This window comes from Engystomops pustulosus, chromosome 7, assembly GCF_040894005.1.
Source record: "Engystomops pustulosus chromosome 7, aEngPut4.maternal, whole genome shotgun sequence".
Taxonomy (NCBI): domain Eukaryota; kingdom Metazoa; phylum Chordata; class Amphibia; order Anura; family Leptodactylidae; genus Engystomops; species Engystomops pustulosus.
Genome location: NC_092417.1, coordinates 147,347,023 through 147,368,881, shown reverse-complemented (window position 1 = coordinate 147,368,881; position 21,859 = coordinate 147,347,023). Strand labels below are relative to the sequence as shown.

The 21,859-nt window shown below is 42.1% G+C and overlaps 1 protein-coding gene across 3 annotated transcripts in view; it reads right to left on the bottom strand.

Annotated features, from left to right (window-relative positions):
• CHID1 (chitinase domain containing 1) overlaps window positions 1-21,859 on the bottom strand; it is a 276,364-nt gene that overhangs the window by 240,060 nt on the left and 14,445 nt on the right. For all 3 annotated transcript variants that reach the window (XM_072118163.1, XM_072118165.1, XM_072118164.1), the window contains exons 3-6: window positions 17,079-17,228; window positions 10,023-10,155; window positions 8,988-9,032; window positions 6,220-6,326 (exon numbers count right to left, since the gene is read on the bottom strand). In XM_072118163.1, the coding sequence (XP_071974264.1) occupies window positions 6,220-6,326; window positions 8,988-9,032; window positions 10,023-10,155; window positions 17,079-17,228 (435 nt within the window). The remainder of the gene's footprint in view (window positions 1-6,219; window positions 6,327-8,987; window positions 9,033-10,022; window positions 10,156-17,078; window positions 17,229-21,859) is intronic.

The following is a 21,859-nucleotide window of genomic DNA, read 5'->3' as shown; positions in this document are numbered from 1 at the left end:
AAAAAAAAACCCCATAAAAATCTTCCCGAAAAGTGATGATTTTCATTTCCTCCACCAACAAAGAGTTAATAAAATCTCACCAATTAGCCTATAGATTCCCCCAAATTATGTACCAGAAAAGTGCATCTCATGTGGCAAAAGAAATAAGCCCCTATAGGTCCACATTAAAAAAAAGAAAAAAATTATAGCCTGTACAATGTGACATAGCAAATCTGATCTGGATGGCGCCTCCTTCCCTCCTATGCCCGGCCGTGCGCCCATACAGCAGGTTACCACCACATGTAGAGTATCCGTGTACTCGGGAGAAATTGGGTAACAAACGTTGTGGAGCCTTTATTCATTTAATCCATTGTAAATGTTTAATTTTCCACCCAAAATGGGTGTATTGTGAAAAAATATTACAATTTGCAGACTGCACCTCCGTTTTGTTTTAACCCCTATAAAACACGTAAAGGGTTAACAAACTTCTTAAAAGTAGTTTTTCATACGTTGAGGTGTGTAGTTTCCACAATGGGGTAATTTACGAGTCTAGCTATTATTTAGGCCTCTCAGTGTCAATTAGAAGTTGAGCAGGTCCATCTAAGTACGGGTTTTGGCGATTTTACAAAAAATGTGAAAAATGGCACCCAAATTCTGAGCCTCATAACATTCTAGTAAAATATGTGGAATCTTAAAAAACCATGCCAACATAAAGCAGACATTTGGGAAATGTAAGTTATGAATTTATTTGGGTGCTTTGACTATCTGCATCAAAAGTAGAGAATTTTGAACGTTGAAAATAAAGAATTTTTCAAAATTTTTGCCAAATGTTGTTTTTTTTTCATAACTAAACGCAAAAGATTTCATCCAAATTTTTAAACTAATTTGAAGTACAATGTGTCACGAGAAAACAATCTCAAAATCCCCTGGATATCTCATAGCGTTCCCACGCTATAACCACTTATAGTGACACAGGCCAGATTTGAAAAATGGGGCCGCGTCCTTTAGGCCAAAATAGGCTGAGGCCCTAGGGGTTAAACGAGTGGTGCACAACATTTTTATGGTGTGTTCACATATGGCGTTTTCAAACACATATGTAGCCTAAGGGTGAGGTTATTACATACGTTTTCAAACGCATCACAACAGCTGAGAAGAGATTTGCCCAATTACATTGCTTTCAACATTTCGTTTACAAAACGCTCGCAGTAAAATTGCGTTGATGCATGTGTTTTGTTAACACAATGTTGATAGCAATGTAATTGGACAAATCTCTTCTCAGCTGTTGTGATGCATTTGAAAACGTATGTAATAACCTCACCCTAAAGCTAAATTCACACTACCATATGGGGGACGTATGCACGGCCGCAAGCTTGTGGCTGTAGATCACTGAGCCCATTGGATCAGTGTCATCAGTGATCTGTATACAGAGACCTGCAGAGAAGATGCATACAGCACCTTCCCTGCATGCCTCTCACTGTATACAGGGGCTGCTGTGACAGGAGACTGATAATAATCGGGCCCCTGTCCCAGTACACAATCGAGCTGTCACATAGACAGCACGATCCTGTTACTGGCTGTGTGCTCGATCGCACACAGATCAGGAGCATAGCCCCGGCAACAGATATCCCGGCCCACCCCTAGCTTGGCTCCGCCCCCACCCCTCACACGGCTCCGCCCCCACCCCCACCCCTCGCACGACTCCTCCATCTCTCACCTATCTCTCGGCGCTCCGCGGGAGAGGTTTGGACGGTGAGCAGGAAGTCCCTCCCTGTCCTGCCTCCAGCCACTCAGCGCTGCGATCCTGCAGAGAATATCTTGCAGGATCGCAGCCGGCGCTGTCAAAGGGGAAGTGGCAGCCCACAGGGAAATATTAATACGCTTGGTGATTTTTTGGGGGAGTAAATCAGCCACTAAACGCGTCTATGACGCGTGTAGAGGCGTTATCATGACCTCTGATTCCAGTCATACTGCAGACACCTGTGAGCCTACACACTGTATGTGCACATATTGGGGCACATTTACTTATCCGGTCCAGAGGATTTCCCTAAAGTGCATTTTCCGACGACAATGCACTGTGCCGCGATTCAATAACATTGTGCGCCCGATTTCCTGCATGTGTCGCTTCTTAGCTCAGGTCTGCCGGAGTTCACCTTCTTCCTCCCGGTGTATGCAAGGTCATTGTATGCGATTTTAAAGTTAAATCCCGCGGTTTGTCCGAATCAGTCGGATCATCCAACGGCTCGACCCCCGATTTGTGTTGCATGAAAACCGGCGCCGCTGTGCCAAAATCTGATTGTGTGCGCCAAAATACCCTTCCAAATCTCTGCCCCAGCGGTGCGATCCCCGAAAACGGCGGAAAATGCGATGGAAAAAAGCTCCACTGTGTTTCCCGGAAAATAAGCCTAGCCTGAAAATAAGTCCTAATTACAAACTTTTAAAGGTTGTTTAGTGGTTAGCATTACAGCCCTGCAGCGGTGGGGACCTGGGTCCAAGTTCCAGGGTCAACATCTGCAAAGATTTTGTATGTTTTCTCTGTGTCTGCGTGGGTTTCCTCTGGGTCCTCTGGTTTCCTCCCACACACCAAAACATACTGGTAGGTTGATTAGATTGTGAGCCCCATTGGGGACAGGGACCGATTTGGCAAGCCCTGTCCTGCGTAATCTGTGTGTGCTATATAAAAAATAATTATTTTTTATTATCTTCGGCGGCACACAGTTCTGGTATCTTTTTAGAAATGAGAATATCTGCTTTAACTGAAGCACAATTGCCACAAAACCAGAGATTTTTACTGTTTAATTTAGGCTTCTCATAATTTCTTGCAACCCCGAAATAGGCAGAGCCAAACTGTGGTGGATGGAGCCAATTGGCAATGGGTCGAGCAGACATAGACAAAGATAGAAAACATTTGGAGAGCGATTTTACTGGTTGGATGATGAAGATTTAAGCTAGGATCCCTACACTGCACTTTTTTGGGAGAGAGGGTTATTATGCCTGTTCTTGATGAAATGTTCCCTTTACATTGTAGAAGAGCCTGCAAAACCCTTTAAATCTACCTATAGGCAGCACTGGCCTATTCTAGCCTCCCTGCTTGTCTACTCTTCAAACTTATAGAGATGAGGGATGGAGAGACTTGCACTTGCATGGCCTCCTCTCTAATCAGTCTCAATATTAGATTTGTGGGAGTCTAATGATTAACACTCCTCAGGGGTGGAGGCTTGAAGTGCCTCCGCCCCTATGCCTATGGATGACCTTTTCTCTAAATAAGCCACAAATATTAAAAGGGAATTCAATGATTTTTTTAATGATTAGCTAACCTTGGGATATCACATTGCTGGGTGTCTGAAAGCTGACACTACAGATCCACTGTTATAAGACACTGTAGTTGTATAGACAAGAACAGTTTATAAAAACACCATACATTGCAGAACAGTCCTAAAAAAGTCATGTAAAGAACTGGAAAATATCCTTAATGGATGAGAGCTAATGTATCAGCGCATTCACACACAGGTCTCTAATATCACAAGGCAGATGACAGCTTGTATGATTATCCTATATTATATTCACAAAGACATATTTGAAGGCTAATTGTGTAAATTCAAAAATGTTGAAGAAAATATCCATCTCCTACTGAGTAATAACGCAGAGGAGGTGGAGATGACAAACTGCTCCATTGCGCTCCGCTCGGCAAAATTACACTTTTCACAAAATGAAACAAAACTTGTTTATGAAAAGCCATAAAAAGTTGTGTGAAGCTTCTCCGGATGAATAAAACATGAGAGCATCTATGTAAGAGACATGCTCTGCTTCACAGTCATCCCTAACAAACCTGAACAAAGTCTGACAAGGTTTTAAAATAAAAATGGGACCTTTTGGGGATTGTTTTTTAAAAGAAATTCTGAGGTTGACGTTTGAATGGTCTTGGTCATAATCCTGTTTAACCTATTATATCATATTATAACCTAGAATATCAGAGTAATTGAGAGCACCCTGTTATCCTGACCCATGGGAGTCCTCGGGTTACTTACAAAATAGGTTTTTTAGGTTTGTTTGAATTTGTATGCAAGTCGAACTACTAGATGTTACAATTGTAATTCCAGACAAATGGGATTTTCAAAATTTTGTAACAAGGATTATCAATAAAGCTTCATTACAGACACCTTACAGCTGAGCATTGCAGCCCGGGACTAGAGTAAAGCTTCTAGAGACTTCACCAGAGGTCACAGGGGGCACTTGGGTGTCCTTGAGTCACAGACTGCATTTATATGGGGAGACTCATGTCCATATTAAAATGAATCATTCACACCTTTAAGCTGAACTTCTTTTATTTCAGAAATGGATATGGCAGGTGACAATACCTAATCAAAAGGACTTGTCCTTTTTCATTTTTGGGAGGCGGGAAAAGAATTCCAAATGTGGTGATATTGACAAAAAGAAAAAACTATTTTGTGCCATTTTGTTGTGGGCTGTGCCTTTACAGCTTTCACTGTTTGCTCCAAATGACACGTCTCATTTATTCTTCAGGTTGGTAACGGGGATATCAAATTTATACAGGTTTTATTATGTTTTAATTGATTTTAAAAAATTGTAAAAAATGTCTTGTTTCACCATATTCTGACGCTAATTTTTCACACTACAGAGTACAGTGTTATGAAAGCTGTCAATTTTTGCTGGATGAGATATTGTCTTTATTGCTAGCATTGCTAAATTTTTTTCCGTGTTGAAAAAGTGGTGATTTGGACATTTGGTTCGTTTTTATATATTAATAGATCTGGACTTTTGGGACACAGTGATACTTAAAGAGGACCTGTCACCCCACGAACTATGCCCCCATAATAATTAAATTCAGACCCCAAGGAACTTTAACCCTAGTGGGTCTGTCTGTTCCTACCATATACTGCAATGTATGGAAGTTTTGCAATGCTTTTATAACTATTTGCCACAAACACATTGTTACAAATCTTCATAAATGATAGGTCCTGGAGTCTTATATAGACTCCTGGCTATTACAAATTACCACTCCCCAATGACATAACGGGGAGTGACTTTCTGAGCCAATACAGCGGCGTCCAACAAACTGACGGCTTTTAAATTTAACATTAAGCATTTAACAGGTTAACATTCAAACGGGGGAGTTAGCAGTAATATGCAACAAACACCCGTGCTGTATTGAGAGGGCCCAGTCTGTGTTTGGAAAGGGGTTAAGGAAAGTATCTCCTCTGTTTCTTTATCTGCTCTTTCTCCTGTAGTGAGCAGTGCATCTGAAATCCTTCTGAGCTCTATTCACTTCAGACAGATAAGAAAGCTATCAACTCTTGATGATTAAGCTCTTTGAGGTGATTAGCCTATCCGAGTCTTGACTGTAAAAAGTTAATTCATGTAGCAATGGAGCAGTGGGAGTAGCATTTGCCATAATATTACAGTAAGCTTCTGTCCCCCAGAGATCACTTTTAATAAAGTGAGCTTCATTACTAATTTCAATTATTTGCATATTGTTAATAGTCATATTTTCTTTCTCTATCCACCACCTTTACTGAGCAACGAGTACCTAATAGGTTGAAAAAAGTATGGGTGGGGACAGGTTGAAGACGGCTTTTTAATTCAAGATTAGTGTATCCCCCAGTGGGTGATATACCGTATATACTCGAGTATAAGCCGACCCGAGTATAAGCCGAGACCCCTAATTTCAACACAAAAAACTGGGAAAACCTATTGACTCGAGTATAAGCCGAGGGTGGGAAATGCATTGGTTACAGCCTCCCAGTATATAGTCTGCCAGCCCCTGTAGCATACAGCCTGCCCAACCCCTGTAGTAGGAAAAAAAATAACACTGTACTCATCCTTCCGACGTCCCCCATAGGTCCTCTTCTGTCTCAGACTGTCTCAGACAGAAGAGGACCTATGGGTGACGTCAGAAAGGTGAGTTTTGTCTTTATGTTTTTAGTTGACTCGAGTATAAGCCGAGTTAGGGTTTTTGAGCACAAATTTTGTGCTGAAAAACTAGGCTTATACTCGAGTATATAAGGTACTTAGGACGGAAAAAACATAAACACATTTTAGAAGAGGGGTATTCACAGCAGTGTTACCTGCTAGACCATCAGCGGAGAGTACAATAGACTATACATGAGCCAATATTTAGAAGATAGTTTTTTCTTTACTTAAGGTTCCTTTAATTTTATTTAGTTTATATATTTATTTAATTGGATATAATGCATACATAAAAAATAAAAATCGTTTGCTAACCTTGGCAGTCTGTACCAAAGTATTAGATAGATCTTCGATTTCATCTTCACTGTTAAAAACACTCTCAAAGTCCTGGTACATCCAGCTATCAAATAGCACACGTGGCACTGGAATGAAACACTGCATAAATCAGCAAGAGAATCGCATCGAGAAGATACCAAAAACATATCACACCTGAAAAGGATTTCCCAGCCATCTACATAAAAATACAGGAGAGTTTATAGACTATAAACATAATAAGTCATATAATACACTTGATCCGGTGCATTTTGGGCCTCACTAGGAAGCGTGAATGTTCCAGTAAAGATGACTGCAGTCCTCCACTGGGCACATTGATGACCTCAGGAGTGTAAAGGCCACTTCACATTTGCATCAAAATGTAGCATGGATAAACCAGGGACACGTACTCAAGCAAATGAACTTGAAGAGCTTTGGTGGGTGTATCTAAAGATCCTCAGTGCTGTAGCTCTCCCCTCCCCCTGCACTTGCTGCTTTTATCAGATTACACAGCCAGGGGGACGTTGCGGGAGTACAGGGAAGGGTCTTCAGGCTCATTAGTATAGTTTTAAAAGTTGATGGTAGGAGACCATGGATAACAGATATAAGTAGATTACCGAAGTCACAGTGCTTGGATCTATGAATTAGTATCCCTGGTTTGTCATTCTGTATTTGGATGGTAGATTTCCTTTAGAGGAAACCTACCACTTCCAATCGTGCTTCTAAGCTGCAAATGCCGTGCACCAGCTCAGGGCGAGCTGGTGCCGGCACTTATATTCGTTATGTATATTCAGATGTAAAGCGTGTAAACGCTTTAGTAATCTTTATATACGAAGTAGATTCACCGTACTGTGGTACCCGCTCAGCTCACCGTGCATGCTCCTGAATAGGAAGTGGCCGCGTGCATGGTGAGCCGAGCGGGTACCACAGTGCGGTGAATGTACTTCGTATATATAGATTACTAAAGCTTTTACACGCTTTACATCTGTTTAAAAACATAACGAATATAAGCGCTGGCACCAGCTCACCCTGAGCTGGTGCACGGCATTTGCAGCTTAGAAGCACGATTGGTAGTGGTAGGTTTCCTTTAACAAATCTGTAAGTGTAATTATCTGAAAGCTATTCCACTGCTTCGTCCACTAAAGGTCGCACTGAAACTCGAGAAATGAGCATGCTCAGAACAAAGTAACGGATGGTTTAACTGATGCTGCAAACTGATATAAAGAGTATCTGTCATCCATAGGAAACAATGTAAAACAATAAGTCTTCTGTTATCCTTCTGTTACTTCAGACGGGAAAAAAAAGTATAGTGCAGCAGTTCCTGTCAAAACCTCCACTCAAATTACAGAGCTTCCACATAATCATTTTACAGGGGTTGTGCAAACTAAAATAAGAAACTTCAAGCCTCCTTCTCACTTGGGCTTCCCAGACTGCTACAGTTTGGTGCCATCACTGCAGCCAATTTCAGGCCTAGAAGTCACCTAGTCACACAAGGTACCACACTGTAGAGACTGATTAGCCATGTGAAGTTTATGTCACTGCCATGGCCTGAGACTGACCTACCTCCAAAGAGCAAGTCATAGAACAAATAAGAAGCTGAAGCAACCTGAATCGGGCAATTTATGATTTATAATTATTATAATGAGCTTGGTGGGCTCTGGTGATGTTTTCAAAGCCCCTCCGTGCTGTAGCTTACAATGAGAAGAGCAGGTCTCCCCTACCCCTGCGCTTCCTGCTGCTGCTAGATTAAACAGGCAGAGGGAGGAGGGAGAGAGCAGGGGGTTGGGTAAGACATGCTCTGCTCAGTGTAGTAGCCTGTGAATCAGAAGCACTTCGGGGCTCTGGTAATACCCCCAGACCCCTTCAGACTGATTTGCATAAAAAGTTGATATTACAAGGAAGGAGGCCATGGTTAAAAAATATAATCAGATTACCACAGTCACAGTGCCTGGAACTATGAGTAATTGTGTTTAAACAAAAATAGCAGGCGGGTTGGGGAGGGAAGTTTGAAAAAAAGAAAGGTGTACTCACCTTCACCGTCGTGCAAACAGGGGCACAGAAGCTTCCGGTCCGAGCCCTCCCCAGATCTCAGCACAGGATACAGCGCTGGGAATAGGGACAGGTGGGCACGGCCGGAGTACAGCTTTCTTTTTTTCAACTGACCTCCTCAGCCCTTCTGCTAGCTTTTCTAAAGAGTCGGACAACCCCTCGTTGTTTAAAAGCTGCATCTATCTGTGATTCTATAGTACTTAGAAACATGGCACCATTTTAAAGTTAAGAATGTAATCTTTCGGATCGTATTAAACTTGCGGTTCTGTGATCTACAGAGCCGGAGATACAGGCAGTTGAAGAAATAGGAGCTCACATGTCAAACTATGTCTTTAACTGCCTTTATCTCAGTTTCTGTAGATCACAGAACTGCAAACCTGATGCAATCTGAAAAATTTGATTCTTATCTTTAATATGACACCAAAAGAATGTTTCTGTAGTACAGAAGACATATGAAGTGACACGCTGCCTTTAAACTTGACTCATCTCAGGCAAGATAGGACTCTTTTATGCTGATTTGCATATAACTTTGCAAGCGATTTTTTATTGGTAAACGGGCAATATTTCATATTGAAGAGGAAATTCTAGAAAGGAAATTTCATACCCTACCTGAGGGGAGTAGTGGTGGGGTAAAATCTGGGGACAGAGTCCCTTAAAGTCCCATATATATATCGCCATAGTATAAAACATAGTATATATAAAGTATGTATATATAAACTTACCAAGCAGTGTGCTCTTAGAATTCTTTTTAATGTCTTTTATCCATCCTAAAATTAAAAGAAAATCATCACATTAATGTACTGTAAATCAATATCTCTTGGGATGTAGAATTGCTATCCTCCTCAGTTTAGCCTGCCTCTTGCGCTGGGTCTTCGCCTGGCTTTGCTGGTCTCTTTTGAACAATACATTTGTAAACAAGATATGGAGTAATAGAGGGAAGGGGCACGCTCCCTGCGTGGGTTTCCTCTGGGTACTCCGGTTTCCTCCCACACTCCAAAACATACTGTTAGGTTGTTTAGATTGTGAGCCCCATGGGGACAGGGACCAATTTGACATGCTTGTGCAGCGCTGCGTAATCTGTGTGCGCTATATAAATAAAGAATTATTATATTATTATTAAACAAGGATTTAGAAATTATGCAAATGAGCCTTTGGTGCTCCGGGGTCCACACCTGTTAATTAAGGCTGGAGCCCCCATAAGAAGAGCAGATCCTGGTAGAAGGAGCACACACTGGTATGCAACGGTGCTTGGTTTTACAATCCTTCATTCTGGTGGTAGATTTCCTTTAACACTCACTCACAGCTGTGAGTGAAAACAGCGTCACACAGTGTCACAGCCTGTGACACTAAATAACAGAGGAGCTCTGGTAACACCAGAGAACCTAGCTCCAAAACAAAATTTGTAAAAGAATAAAGGAGGCCATGAATAACAAATATAAGAAGATTGCCTCAGTTACGGTACCTAGATCTATGAGTAAGTGTCTTGGGTTAAAACAGGCTTTATTCCCATGCCACTACGTTTCAGCTTCTCACCGAAGTTTTTGTCAAGCTTTGCCGGACAAAGGCTTCAATGAGAAGCTGAAACGTAGCACTACTTTGGTGTGCTGCTGTTTCTCTTTTTTTTAATGTATGTGAGGATTTGCCTAACCTTGTTAGCTGGATGTGTATATATATATATATATATATATATATATATATATATATATACACAAATATACACACATACATACACACCCATTAGTACTCATAGAACTTACCTTGGTCTACATCATGCAGTCCGGCCACCTGGAAAGACTGTCTACCCTTTCTTCTAATCTGCAGCCAGACTGGAGAAATAAGGGTGAACTTGGATGCAAATATTTTTGCAACATCATATCCGTGGCCGTTCCACTGTGGGAAGAATAATTGATAATGGAGTGTCAAGGAGTGTGAATCTAAACCCCTTGAACAAGTACATGGTAGGTCAATACATGTGGTTGTTAATGCAAAGATCAAGGGTTAGTGATTTAGTTTGGTCTGTACATGTAATGCACTGCATTTATCTGCATTACAGCCGCTGGTATGTATAACAGCTGTATAACGGTACAGCCATTTAGTGTTCCCAAACTTAAATCACACATTTCTATTAAAACTGCATGAACAATAGATTCGGACACAATGCATTTTTTCCTGTGTGGCTTTTGAAAGGAATATATCAGCATTTTTAATTTTGTCAAACATTACTTACCTGAATCCTAATTTAGTTTCTGATTGATGGTTATTTTAAATTCTATAGTCTGTCCATGTGTATGTCGTCATCTTGTCTGAAATTCTGCTCCATTTAGTGATGCGCTTTACAGCAGCCTCATGATCATAGACAGAAATAGACTGTAACCACCTTAATGTGGTCAAAAGATTTCTAGGCATCCATGCATAGATTAGCATAGTAAAATAGCTATGACATCACCTGTTGTCATTAGTGATGTATTGATTGGTTAGTTTTATATAGAGGTGATTGTACAGGGAGGGGGAGGAGATAAGCTGTGACATCATCTATTGTCAGTAGTGATGTAATGATGGGTCAGTGTCATCTATATAGAGGTCATTGTACAGGGAGGGGAGGAGATAAGCTGTGACATCATCTATTGTCAGTAGTGATGTAATGATGGGTCAGTGTTATCTATATAGAGGTCATTGTACAGGGAGGGGGAGGAGATAAGCTGTGACATCATCTATTGTCAGTAGTGATGTAATGATGGGTCAGTGTTATCTATATAGAGGTCATTGTACAGGGAGGGGAGGAGATAAGCTGTGACATCATCTATTGCCAGTAGTGATGTAATGATGGCTTAGTGTTATCTATATAGAGGTCATTGTACAGGGAGGGGGAGGAGATAAGCTATGACATCATCTATTGTCAGTAGTGATGTAATGATGGGTCATTGTTATCTATATAGAAGTCTTTGAACAGGGAGGGGAGGAGATAAGCTGTGACATCATCTATTGTCAGTAGTGATGTAATGATTGGTCAGTTATCTATATAGAGGCCATTGTACAGGGAGGAGGAGGAGATAAGCTGTGACATCATCGTCAGTAGTGATGTAATGATGGGTCAGTATTATCTATATAGAGGTCATTGTACAGGGAGGGGGAGGAGATAAGCTGTGACATCATCTATTGTCAGTAGTGATGTAATGATGGGTCAGTGTTATCTATATAGAAGTCTTTGAACAGGGAGGGGAGGAGATAAGCTGTGACATCATCTATTGTCAGTAGTGATGTAATGATGGGTCAGTGTTATCTATATAGAGGTCATTGTACAGGGAGGGGGAGGAGATAAGCTGTGACATCATCGTCAGTAGTGATGTAATGATGTGCAAATCCACCACCGGGGGCTAGCCTTTTCTTGGGGCCAGAATACCGGAGTGGCTGGCAGTTGCGGCCTTGGGCACGCTGAGGTCACGGTGCTTGGTATGTGAACCGAAGGGCTGTCCTTCAGCCTGGCAGGTCTCAGCAGGTGGTGTGTGCAAGAAATATGGAGGGAGAGGCTGATGTATTGGTTCTCCCTGGGGCAACCCCTTAACGTTTCTAATATATGTCCCTGGTTGATGGATGGGGAGCCCGTGGTGGTACAGCCTTATCCATGGATCAGACGGAGGCAACGTTGTGCAAAATAACTCACGGTTCTTTAATGATCAACAGCAGATAACAAGCCTAAAAGATTCACAGCATAACTGGTACTAGAGTGGTCATGGAGAGGTGCCTTCAGGAATTGGTTCACCAGCCTGGTAGTAGATGGAGGCTGGGATGAAGCTGTGTCCAATTGTGGATGCTGCAGCTCTTGTCCTGGGTTTGAGGGTTAGCCCTGATGGTGGATTGACACTGTTTCTCTCTCCCTCTTCACTCTGTGACATGATGTGCTCTCTGGGGAGAACTGGATTCCAAGAGGCCAAGCCCCTCCCTATCCAGGGGTTTTTATTAGCCTGGTCAGGTGGTGGCTAACTCTCCAATCACACTCCACTGTACATGGTGAAATACAATTGGCTGATAACTCACATCCTCTTCACACTTCCCTGTTCAGGCAGAATCTACAGCTACTAATTACCTCAGACTTACTGCCTTCCCCGTCAAGAAGTTGATCAGACTCACTAGATGGGTTCTAACAGGTTGAGGGCCTTGTTTGCAACTGTCCACTTGCCTATACATTGGCAAGGGTGTTGCAGATGGGTCAGTGTTATCTATGTAGAGGTCATTGTACAGGGAGGGGGAGGAGATAATCTGTGACATCATCTATTGTCAGTAGTGATGTAATGATGGGTCAGTGTTATCTATATAGAGGTCATTGTACAGGGAGGGGGAGGAGATAAGCTGTGACATCATCTATTATCAGTAGTGATGTAATGATGGGTCAGTGTTATCTATATAGAGGCCATTGTACAGGGAGGGGGAGGAGATAAGCTTTGACATCATCTATAATAATTCCTTTATTTATGTAGCCCACACAGCAGCTGAAAGGACTGGGGGGTAGAAAATTACTTTTAGCTACAGCCATGGTACAGGTAAATCTTGCAATACTGTATGTAGTAGTGCAAAACAGCCCAGAATCCACCACTGAATTTCAATTACACAGAAAACCAACAAGCGTTGAGCCTATCATTACTATGAAATCTCGAGGTCTTATGTGACACACTCAAGTCATGTATCTTCCTCTGGGTAGCCCCTGGTCAATAATCAATAGCTACACTCCCATTCCCGGCTGTGCGTATTTGTTAATCTCTATCATTACTGTGGATACAGGTTACTTTCATCACCCTAATACTTCTTAAATTCCCGGTGTGATAGTTACACATTATTCTCCAACCGTATTTCTCACCATTATTTTCTAGCCATCAGCAGATTGTGGCACAAGTGAAGTGAATGGAACAAGAGGGACATCTAGTGGACAGTTCTAGAAGTAGCATATAAAACAAATAAGACAAAAAACACTGGGGCACATTTACTAAGGGTCCGCGGACTGCATTTCCCAATGATTTCCGTTTTGCGCCGCATTTAGCAGGGGCTTTTGGCGCACGCAATCGGATTGTGTTGCAATCGCGTCAGCTTTCACGCTACACAAATCGGGGGGCAGGCCATCGGACGATCCGACGGATTCAGACAAACCGCGGGATTGAACATTCAAATTATGTCGCATTTAATACACTTACATGCACCGGGAAGAAGATGGTGGACTCTGGCAGACCTGATCGGGGAAACGACACATGCAGGATATCGGTGCACGCTGTAAGTGAATCACGGCAGCTGTGCGTTTTCATCGGGGATCGCACCTCGGGGATCGCACAGGAACAGGTAAGTAAATGTGCCCCACTATGTCCAGTATGACACATGCTTGCATCTAGTGGATCCCCTTTAGTCAACCAAATTAGGACCGCAAATCCCATCCTGACCAAAAGTCGAATGACCTGAACTAGTAGTATCATAATGTCAGATCATTAGATACTCAGGATGCCAACATGGGGAGAGAAAAAGAACTGGACCGCACATCCACACATCACACAATGATCTACTGCCGCTATATAACAAACTTGTGGTTCTTAGTTACATTTTTATGAAATTGTGTAAGCCCACCACTTGACGGTGACCTCTTTGTTGTGGGTACCTACGCTATTGTGTGCGGCATCACATGACATCCACCACCGCTGCAGCACAGCACCAGCAGGGACCAAGACCGGATGCCACCCGGCAGCCATACTGGCAGGGCCCGGGGCCCGGGTCCCCACCAGCACCAACACAGACAGAAGCAGCAGATGCCATGCAATACCGCACCATGTGAAAAGGAAAAAGGCTCACCATGTGTGAACAGGTGTTGAATACTCACTGTTTCATGTAGTCTTAGACATTGGCTAAGAGGAAGTAGGTGTCCCCTATGTGCCGTCTTCTGGGTCACCTAAAACACCTGGGTCGAATGGGGTGGAGTGCTGGTACCAGGCAAAAAAACCTGCATTTACACGTGTTTACAAATGCAATGCAAACGTTTATGGGTGGGGCTCGGCCGATCGCATCTGCGTTTCCATTGAAATGCATGTGATCAGTAACCAGATCCCGATGTTAGAATGGAATTTGTAGACGTAATATGGACCGTGGAATACAATTCCAGAAGACTGGACAATAGTTTCAAGTGCTGCCCCGGGGGATGGACAGGTTCCATCTGGTGTATATTGGGTGTAGTGGTGAGGCCTAGCTAAGATGGTAGTAGTTGTTACTGTTGCTCAGACACACATAAATGGAAGCAATGTATTGTCAGTCTTTACTAAAGATAAGCAACTTCCAAAAAGCACAACAGCAGAATCACAGTCCTCACAGGTGATGAGGGGTTAAGGTTTCCTTTCAGAATTAAGAGTACAATGTACCTGGTGAGGGTAGTAGTGGGTGTCTTGTGACAGGCTGAAGGGTCCCAGTGTGTAGTGGTAGTCTAATCCTCCTTCATCTTTAGCAGACTGTATCTAGACTTCTGGGGTTTGTAGTTCTCTTCCCAGGTGGTGTGACTGCAGGTCCGGCAGTCTCCATACAACATGGCCGCTCTCCTCACACTCCACAGCAGCAGAGCAAAGGCCCTGTGATCCTTCAGGCAGAACTCTCTCAAATTTTCTGAGGTAAATCTCTCTACACCCATGCCCCCCCCTCCATTCCCCTGTCCAATGAGAAACTTGTCAAATTAGGACCCTAACCAAGGCTCCTGGTTTATTCATTCTCTGGAGAACTGCAAAGATAGTCAAATATCAAGCAGCTACATTCACTTGGGGGGTACAAAGGACCCCAATCTTCTATTTGGTGAGGGTCCCAGTGGTCCAACCCTAACCAATTAGCAATAATATCCTATATTGTGTAGGGGATAACTTAGAACAAGGAGATTAACCCTTTGATACTCCCCCACATAAAATAATGGGCTGTAATGCAGGTCCTTATGCTTGCAGCCCATTCACATGAGTGAGGAGTGATTACAGGGTCTATACAAGTGGACTTGCCATTATTTCAGCCACTACTGCAGTCATAGAACAGTAAGGCTATGTTTGAATAACGCTTTGAAGTGCAATTCAAGCACATTACAAGTTAGTCCCCCCCAAACGCATATGCGTTTAGACCTAAACACTTGCATTCAATGAGGGAAAACATGTGTTGCTACTTACCGAAGGCAAGCGTTTAGGTCTAAAAGCTTATGCCTTTGGTGACTAGTAACCCCTGATGTGCTAGTATTGCATTTAAAAACGTTATTCAAGCGCAATATGTGAGCTCGACAAAAAGATAAATTGTTCAGTCTGTGGCCACTGATCATCTTCAATATGTGAGTATGTGACCTGTAAATGCCCAATTCTACAGTCTTTCTGTAAGGCTACATTCACACACATGTATGGGGGACGTATATACGGCCGATATACGTCCCCCATACACTTCTATGTGCTCACGGCCCTGTACGGGAGCGGTACGGTGCAGCACACGTGCGGCACCGTACCGCTCCGTAGCCCGGGAAAAGATAGGACTTGTCCTATCTTTTCCCGTGATATGGCGCCTTGTGCTATATCTTCCTATGGAGAGGGGCGGGGGTGAGCAGCGCTCATCCCCTGCTCCTCTTCGCAGCGCCGATGTATGCCCGCCGTACTACGGTACGGTGGGCATCCATCGTGTGAATGTAGCCTAAGGAATTATTGTCTCTTCTAGCTCTGGTGTTGGAGAGATCTATCCCCCACTCCCCGGAGGTGTGCTTGTTTGGTCTGGTGGATGATGAGGCTTGGACACATCATGAAAAGATATTTATAAGGGAAAATCTGTTTCTGGTTCGGAAGGCCATTGGGGGACATTTACTATGGCGTTTCCGCCAGTTTTGTGGCGCTCTCACCACATGTTCTGCTCTCCGACCTATTTATTAGCTGTCGGGGACAGAAAAAATGCCTTTTTCCGTCTGCTCCGACTCTTCTCCAAAAAGGGGCGTGGCTTTGGCGGAGTGGAAACTCAGACACAATTACTATGTGTCGCAGCCCTTTTTGGGCGGTGTAAACTGACGGAAAGTAGACCAAAAGAAAACTGGTCTAGCAGGGACTGTTGGACACATTTCTGGTGCTCGGGACAGATTTTGTCCCAGGGACAGAAAATGGTCTCGGCGCCAGAAATGTCTCTGCACAGCTACACAATATTAAATGTGTGTCTTCTTACCGAGAGCAGGTCGGTAACAAAGCCAATGCAGACACCGACACTGTAAGTAAATGTCCCCCATTGTGTTGCGTTGTCTGGACCCCAAGCCTCCAACCAGTAGCACATGGCAAAAAACTAATTAATACTATTGTAAATTATGAGAAGGTGGTCTATAAGCATAGAAATTGTCCTGCTAAATTTGTTAAATATGGGATAGATGGTGTGACTCTTCAGCCATGGCCCCCAGACCCTGGGATTTGTCTGTGGCTATCCATGACTCCTTGTATGTGGGTGTGCTCCCACACACTACCTTGAGGGTGCCTCAGCCCCCTGTTCTTCCCTGTGCCCAACGTGGGGACTGGCGTGCCCGTACTAGTCAACTAGCCTTGAGGATGCATCTCCCAGACCAGCATTGATTATGCATATTATCTATATAAAAGGATCTTAACAGCAGCATTTTACCTCTTCTAATTGTTTTTGTTTGTTCCTAATTGATTACATGCAATGACTACACATGTACACTTTCAATGTATAAATGGCATTGTATGGGGTCGTCGGACTGGTCTGACAGACTCTTCTGTGTGTATTTCAATAAAACTGAGTTTAAGAAAAAAAATAAGTGAGCATGTAATATACAAGTCATAACTTACCGGTGTAACATATCCCAGCACATCCCCAGAAACATGCCGCTCCTTCACCTTTTTGTTGCAATAACTTTGGTGATCGAGCACAATGTCTTTGGCTTTGACATCAGTGGTTACTAATCCACGGGACTGTACAGGAACATCAGACAGGCGAGTCTATGATACACAAACAAGGCGTATATATATATATATATATATATATCAGAACAGACAGTAGGCTCAAACTTGCCAGTGATACATAATGGCAATTCTGAAAGTAGGTGGTGCTCATCAGTAGTTATGGAGGAATGTTCTGGAGGAAGACTGGCAATGCACTTGTGGCTTTCAAGAAACTAACTGAGTCCAGCTCTAGAGTTTACTGGAAATGTGTTTCTGAGGCCTTATTCAACAACGATAACATGATTTTTAATGCTGGACACAGCTCTGCTTTGTTGCAGCACAACCACAGACTTGCTTCACTACTGCACAGCCACAGCTTTGCTTCACCACTGAACTACTAAATGTGATCTTTATTCATTTATTTTCTATTGCTTACAATGCCATTTGTTTCCATTTTCTGCTATTTTAGACTATAACACTATGGCCAGCACTGCTTCAATGGATCCATCAGACATCTCTTCTACAATAGCAAACTAGTACCTTCAGGTGTTGCTAGATTTATAGGAGACTTACATGATCCAACACACCAAGTGTGAATACATTTTAAAACTTGTATATTCCGGAATCCATCATGATTAATCAATCTTACAGAGAAGAATGCCAAAAATCTTGATGAAACCAAATGCTTCTTATATATTTTTTGCAACACAAATTATTTTAAGCTTAACCATCTTTAAATTATGGGGATAATTGTAGTACAGGAACAGGCTCATCCTCATATTAGCCAAAAAATTAAGAATTTTAGTAAAGTGAAGAACACAGAACACGCCGGGTTGTCTCCAAACCCCGCAGCATTCCCTGTGAAGAGGGTGAAGAGATCACTATGCAAATTCTTGAACTGAACTGTAAACTTCTACAAGATTCCAGAAAAGTGTTACATCAATAGGGTCTACTGGGACACCCAGCAATCATGAGAACAAGTGTCCCCGAGTTGCATTTGAATGCAACATTTGCACTCTGTTCAAGAATATGATATTATCTGTAGAACTATATTTCATAGGCCTACATAACTTAATGGTTCGAACAAGCACAACAGCAATTCATTCATATAGAGCCCTTGGGAGCACTTGCAAACCCCAGTTACCATCACGGTGGGCATGAACCCTGAGACCACCAGCGATCCAGTGTGGTCCAATGTATATGGGATAAATGCGTCCACTGGGAAATCCCCTTTAACTGTCCCTATTGATCAAATGACACAAAATTCAGAATGGATCTGCCCCTAAACTATGCTACCGTAACGTAAGTCATCACAATCTGATGTTAGATCTACTTCCACAGGTATTCACATGCCACAAAATAGTAGCTGCTCGAAAAGTCACAGAGGGACGGCTACACAAATACAAGATAAAATCACATCGCTATAGAAGCACAAAGTTTTATAACTTGCCACATAGGCATATTCCAACAAATACGTGTAGTGTATACCAGGATATATTACACCAACAGCTCAGGTTTATGGGAGAGCCCTGCCAGAAGAGCTACCGGAGGAAAAAGCTTTTACTATTGTTGAAATTTATTGATACTCTTAACATATCCTCTGCGGTCCGTAACACACGACTACAGCATACAAAGCAGCCGAACATGTGACACCGGCATAACTGTGAGACATTGATTATAATATCAGAAATGTAACCCAGAGATTAACACTTAAAAGATACTTAAAGGGAACCTGTCACCACGTTTTTCACAAATACAGGTAGAGACAGGTTCCTATAGAGCTTTAGTAACTATCTGACACCCTGATTTTAGCTAAAAATAGTTACCCTTAGATCTCCAAAAATCAGAGTTATAATCTTGCCTGGTATCTATGCAGCTTTGGAGCGAGTCGAGGGGCGTGGCCTAATGTCATGTGACCAGGGTGATATCGTCAAAGGTCCTTGAACTACTTGATGTCACCCTGGTCACATGACACTATAGCTGCATACAGAGATAGGATGGAGAGGAGTAGCTGGATTCAGCCCGAGGAGGCCAAGCCTACCTTGACTCGCTGTAACAATGCTTAGATGCCAGGTAAAACTATGAAGTTAAAAATATGGGAATCTAAGGGGAACAATTTTTAGCTAAAAGAAAGGTGTCCGTTAGTTACCAGGCCTCAGTTCCCTTTAAAGAGCATTAGAATAAATGGATGATATCAAAAATCGTGCAACGAAGGCCAAACATGGAACACCAGCTTTTAACCCATTAAACTACTAGTCCCCTCATGTAGGGTATGAAACGTCCTTTCTAGAATTCTTTTTTTATGTGAGATCTCACCCATTTACCTATTAAAAAAAATCTGTAAAGTCATGTGAAAACAGTGACATATTTGGTACGGTTCTAAAAAGACACATGTACATCAAGTTCAACCAGGGAAGGAAAGGGATTGGCTGAGGAAGGGATGTAAGGGGGCTCAATTTTATATTAATATTTTTTTTTTTATAACATTACTATTAATGTTATTTTGATCTAAAAAGGTGTTTAGACCCTTCTCAAAGTTCTCTGCTGTCCCTGCCGTGATTTTTACAGATTCACAGTTCTTACAGTAAAGAAGCCTTGTCGCCTTTTAAAATGAAAGGAAAGAGGAATCTACCATCAGAAGTAGGACTGATGGTAGATTCTTGCTGCCTTTCTCTGCCCTAATATGTAATTAAATAATCCTGGAACCTAACCTGACTTGTTAAAAACTTTATTTTAGTAATATGTAAATTAACTGCAGAGGCTATGGGCCCCAGTAGCTTCTGCAGTTAATTTACATATGTCTATGTCTTCTTTGTTACTCTTTTCCTATAACACACCTACACCTATCCTACAGTACTACTAAAGTAAACATGACTACTTCTATCCTGTATACATAGGCACAGCACAGTACTACTACTCCTATCCTGTATATCAAGACATAATATAGTAATACTACAAACACACATCACAGCACTACTATTCCTATCCTGTACAACAAGGCATAGTATAGTAATAATACAAAAATTGAAGGAGATTTATTAATCTGTCTATGACAGAATTCTACCATAGTTTGCACTAAAAACCTGTATACACCACATTTATAAAGGGTTTTAGACAGTTTTCTGGCTCTCCTATGACTAGCTCGACAAAACCAAAACAAAAGGTCAGTGATTCTTACCCGACAGAATTTCGCCCTAATTTTCTGGCATAGAGTTAGCCAACTAATAGGAGGTGCAGAGTACGACTAGACCGTCTTATACTGCACCAGATTTATCACCCAGCACTAGATATGAATCTGGTGCAGAATAAGACAGTCTAGTCTAACTCTGCACTGTCTAACCTTAGGACACAGTACTACTACTCCTATACTGTATACATGGGCACAGCAGAATACTACTAACCGAATGCTGTATATATGGCCACAGCATAGTACTACTACACCTATCCAATATATATGGGGATAACACAGTACTACTACTACTACTACTACTAGTATCCTTGGTATAGGGCCACAGCCCAGTACTACTTCTCCTATCCAGTATATATGGCCACAGCTATGTATAACTACTTCTATTATGTATATATGTACACATCACAATACTACTACTCTAACCCTGTATATATTGGCACATCACAATACTACTACTCTAACCCTGTATATATTGGCACATCACAGAACTACACTCCTATCCTGTATATATGGGCACAGCACAGTATTACTACTCCTATCCTGTATATATGGGCACAGCACAGTATTACTACTCCTATCCTGTATATATGGGCACAGCACAGTATTACTACTCCTATCCTGTATATATGGGCACAGCACAGTACTCCTACTCCTATCCTGTATATATGGTCACAACACAGTATTACTACTCCTATCCTGTATGTATGGTCACAACACAGTATTACTACTCCTATCCTGTATATTTGGTCACAGCACAGTATTACTACTCCTATCCTGTAAATATGGGCACAACACAGTATTACTACTCCTATCCTGTATATTTGGTCACAGCACAGTATTACTACTCCTATCCTGTATTTTTGGTCACAACACAGTATTACTACTCCTATCCTGTAAATATGGGCACAACACAGTATTACTACTCCTATCCTGTATATTTGGTCACAGCACAGTATTACTACTCCTATCCTGTATTTTTGGTCACAACACAGTATTACTACTCCTATCCTGTAAATATGGGCACAACACAGTATTACTACTATGTATAGATGAAAACAGTTAACTAGTAGTGGGCCGAGCAAAGAACCCTAGGGTACACCACTTATAAATGGTGACCATTCCGGGTAAGAATCAATGGCCACAAATCCCTAGATACGATCCTTCAGCCAGTTTTCAATCTTATTGGAGACTATATCTTCCAAAACACTAGACCTTATTTGCCCATCAGGCGTCTATGAGGAAGAGTGTCAAATGCCTTTGCAAAATCCAAGAACACAACGGGACACATTTAATAAAAACAGCGCCAAAGCACAATTTTTTTGAGCTCCTTTAACATGTAGCGTGTGACACATTTCTGTTGAATTTTGCATGTTAAATGTGAAGCATGGTCTGTGCACCACAGCAACTCCTTCAGTGACAAAATTTGTGTCACATGAAAAATAGTGGGTCGTGTCATATTTGTGGAGCGGACCCTTCGTAAATACACATGCAAGCAGTT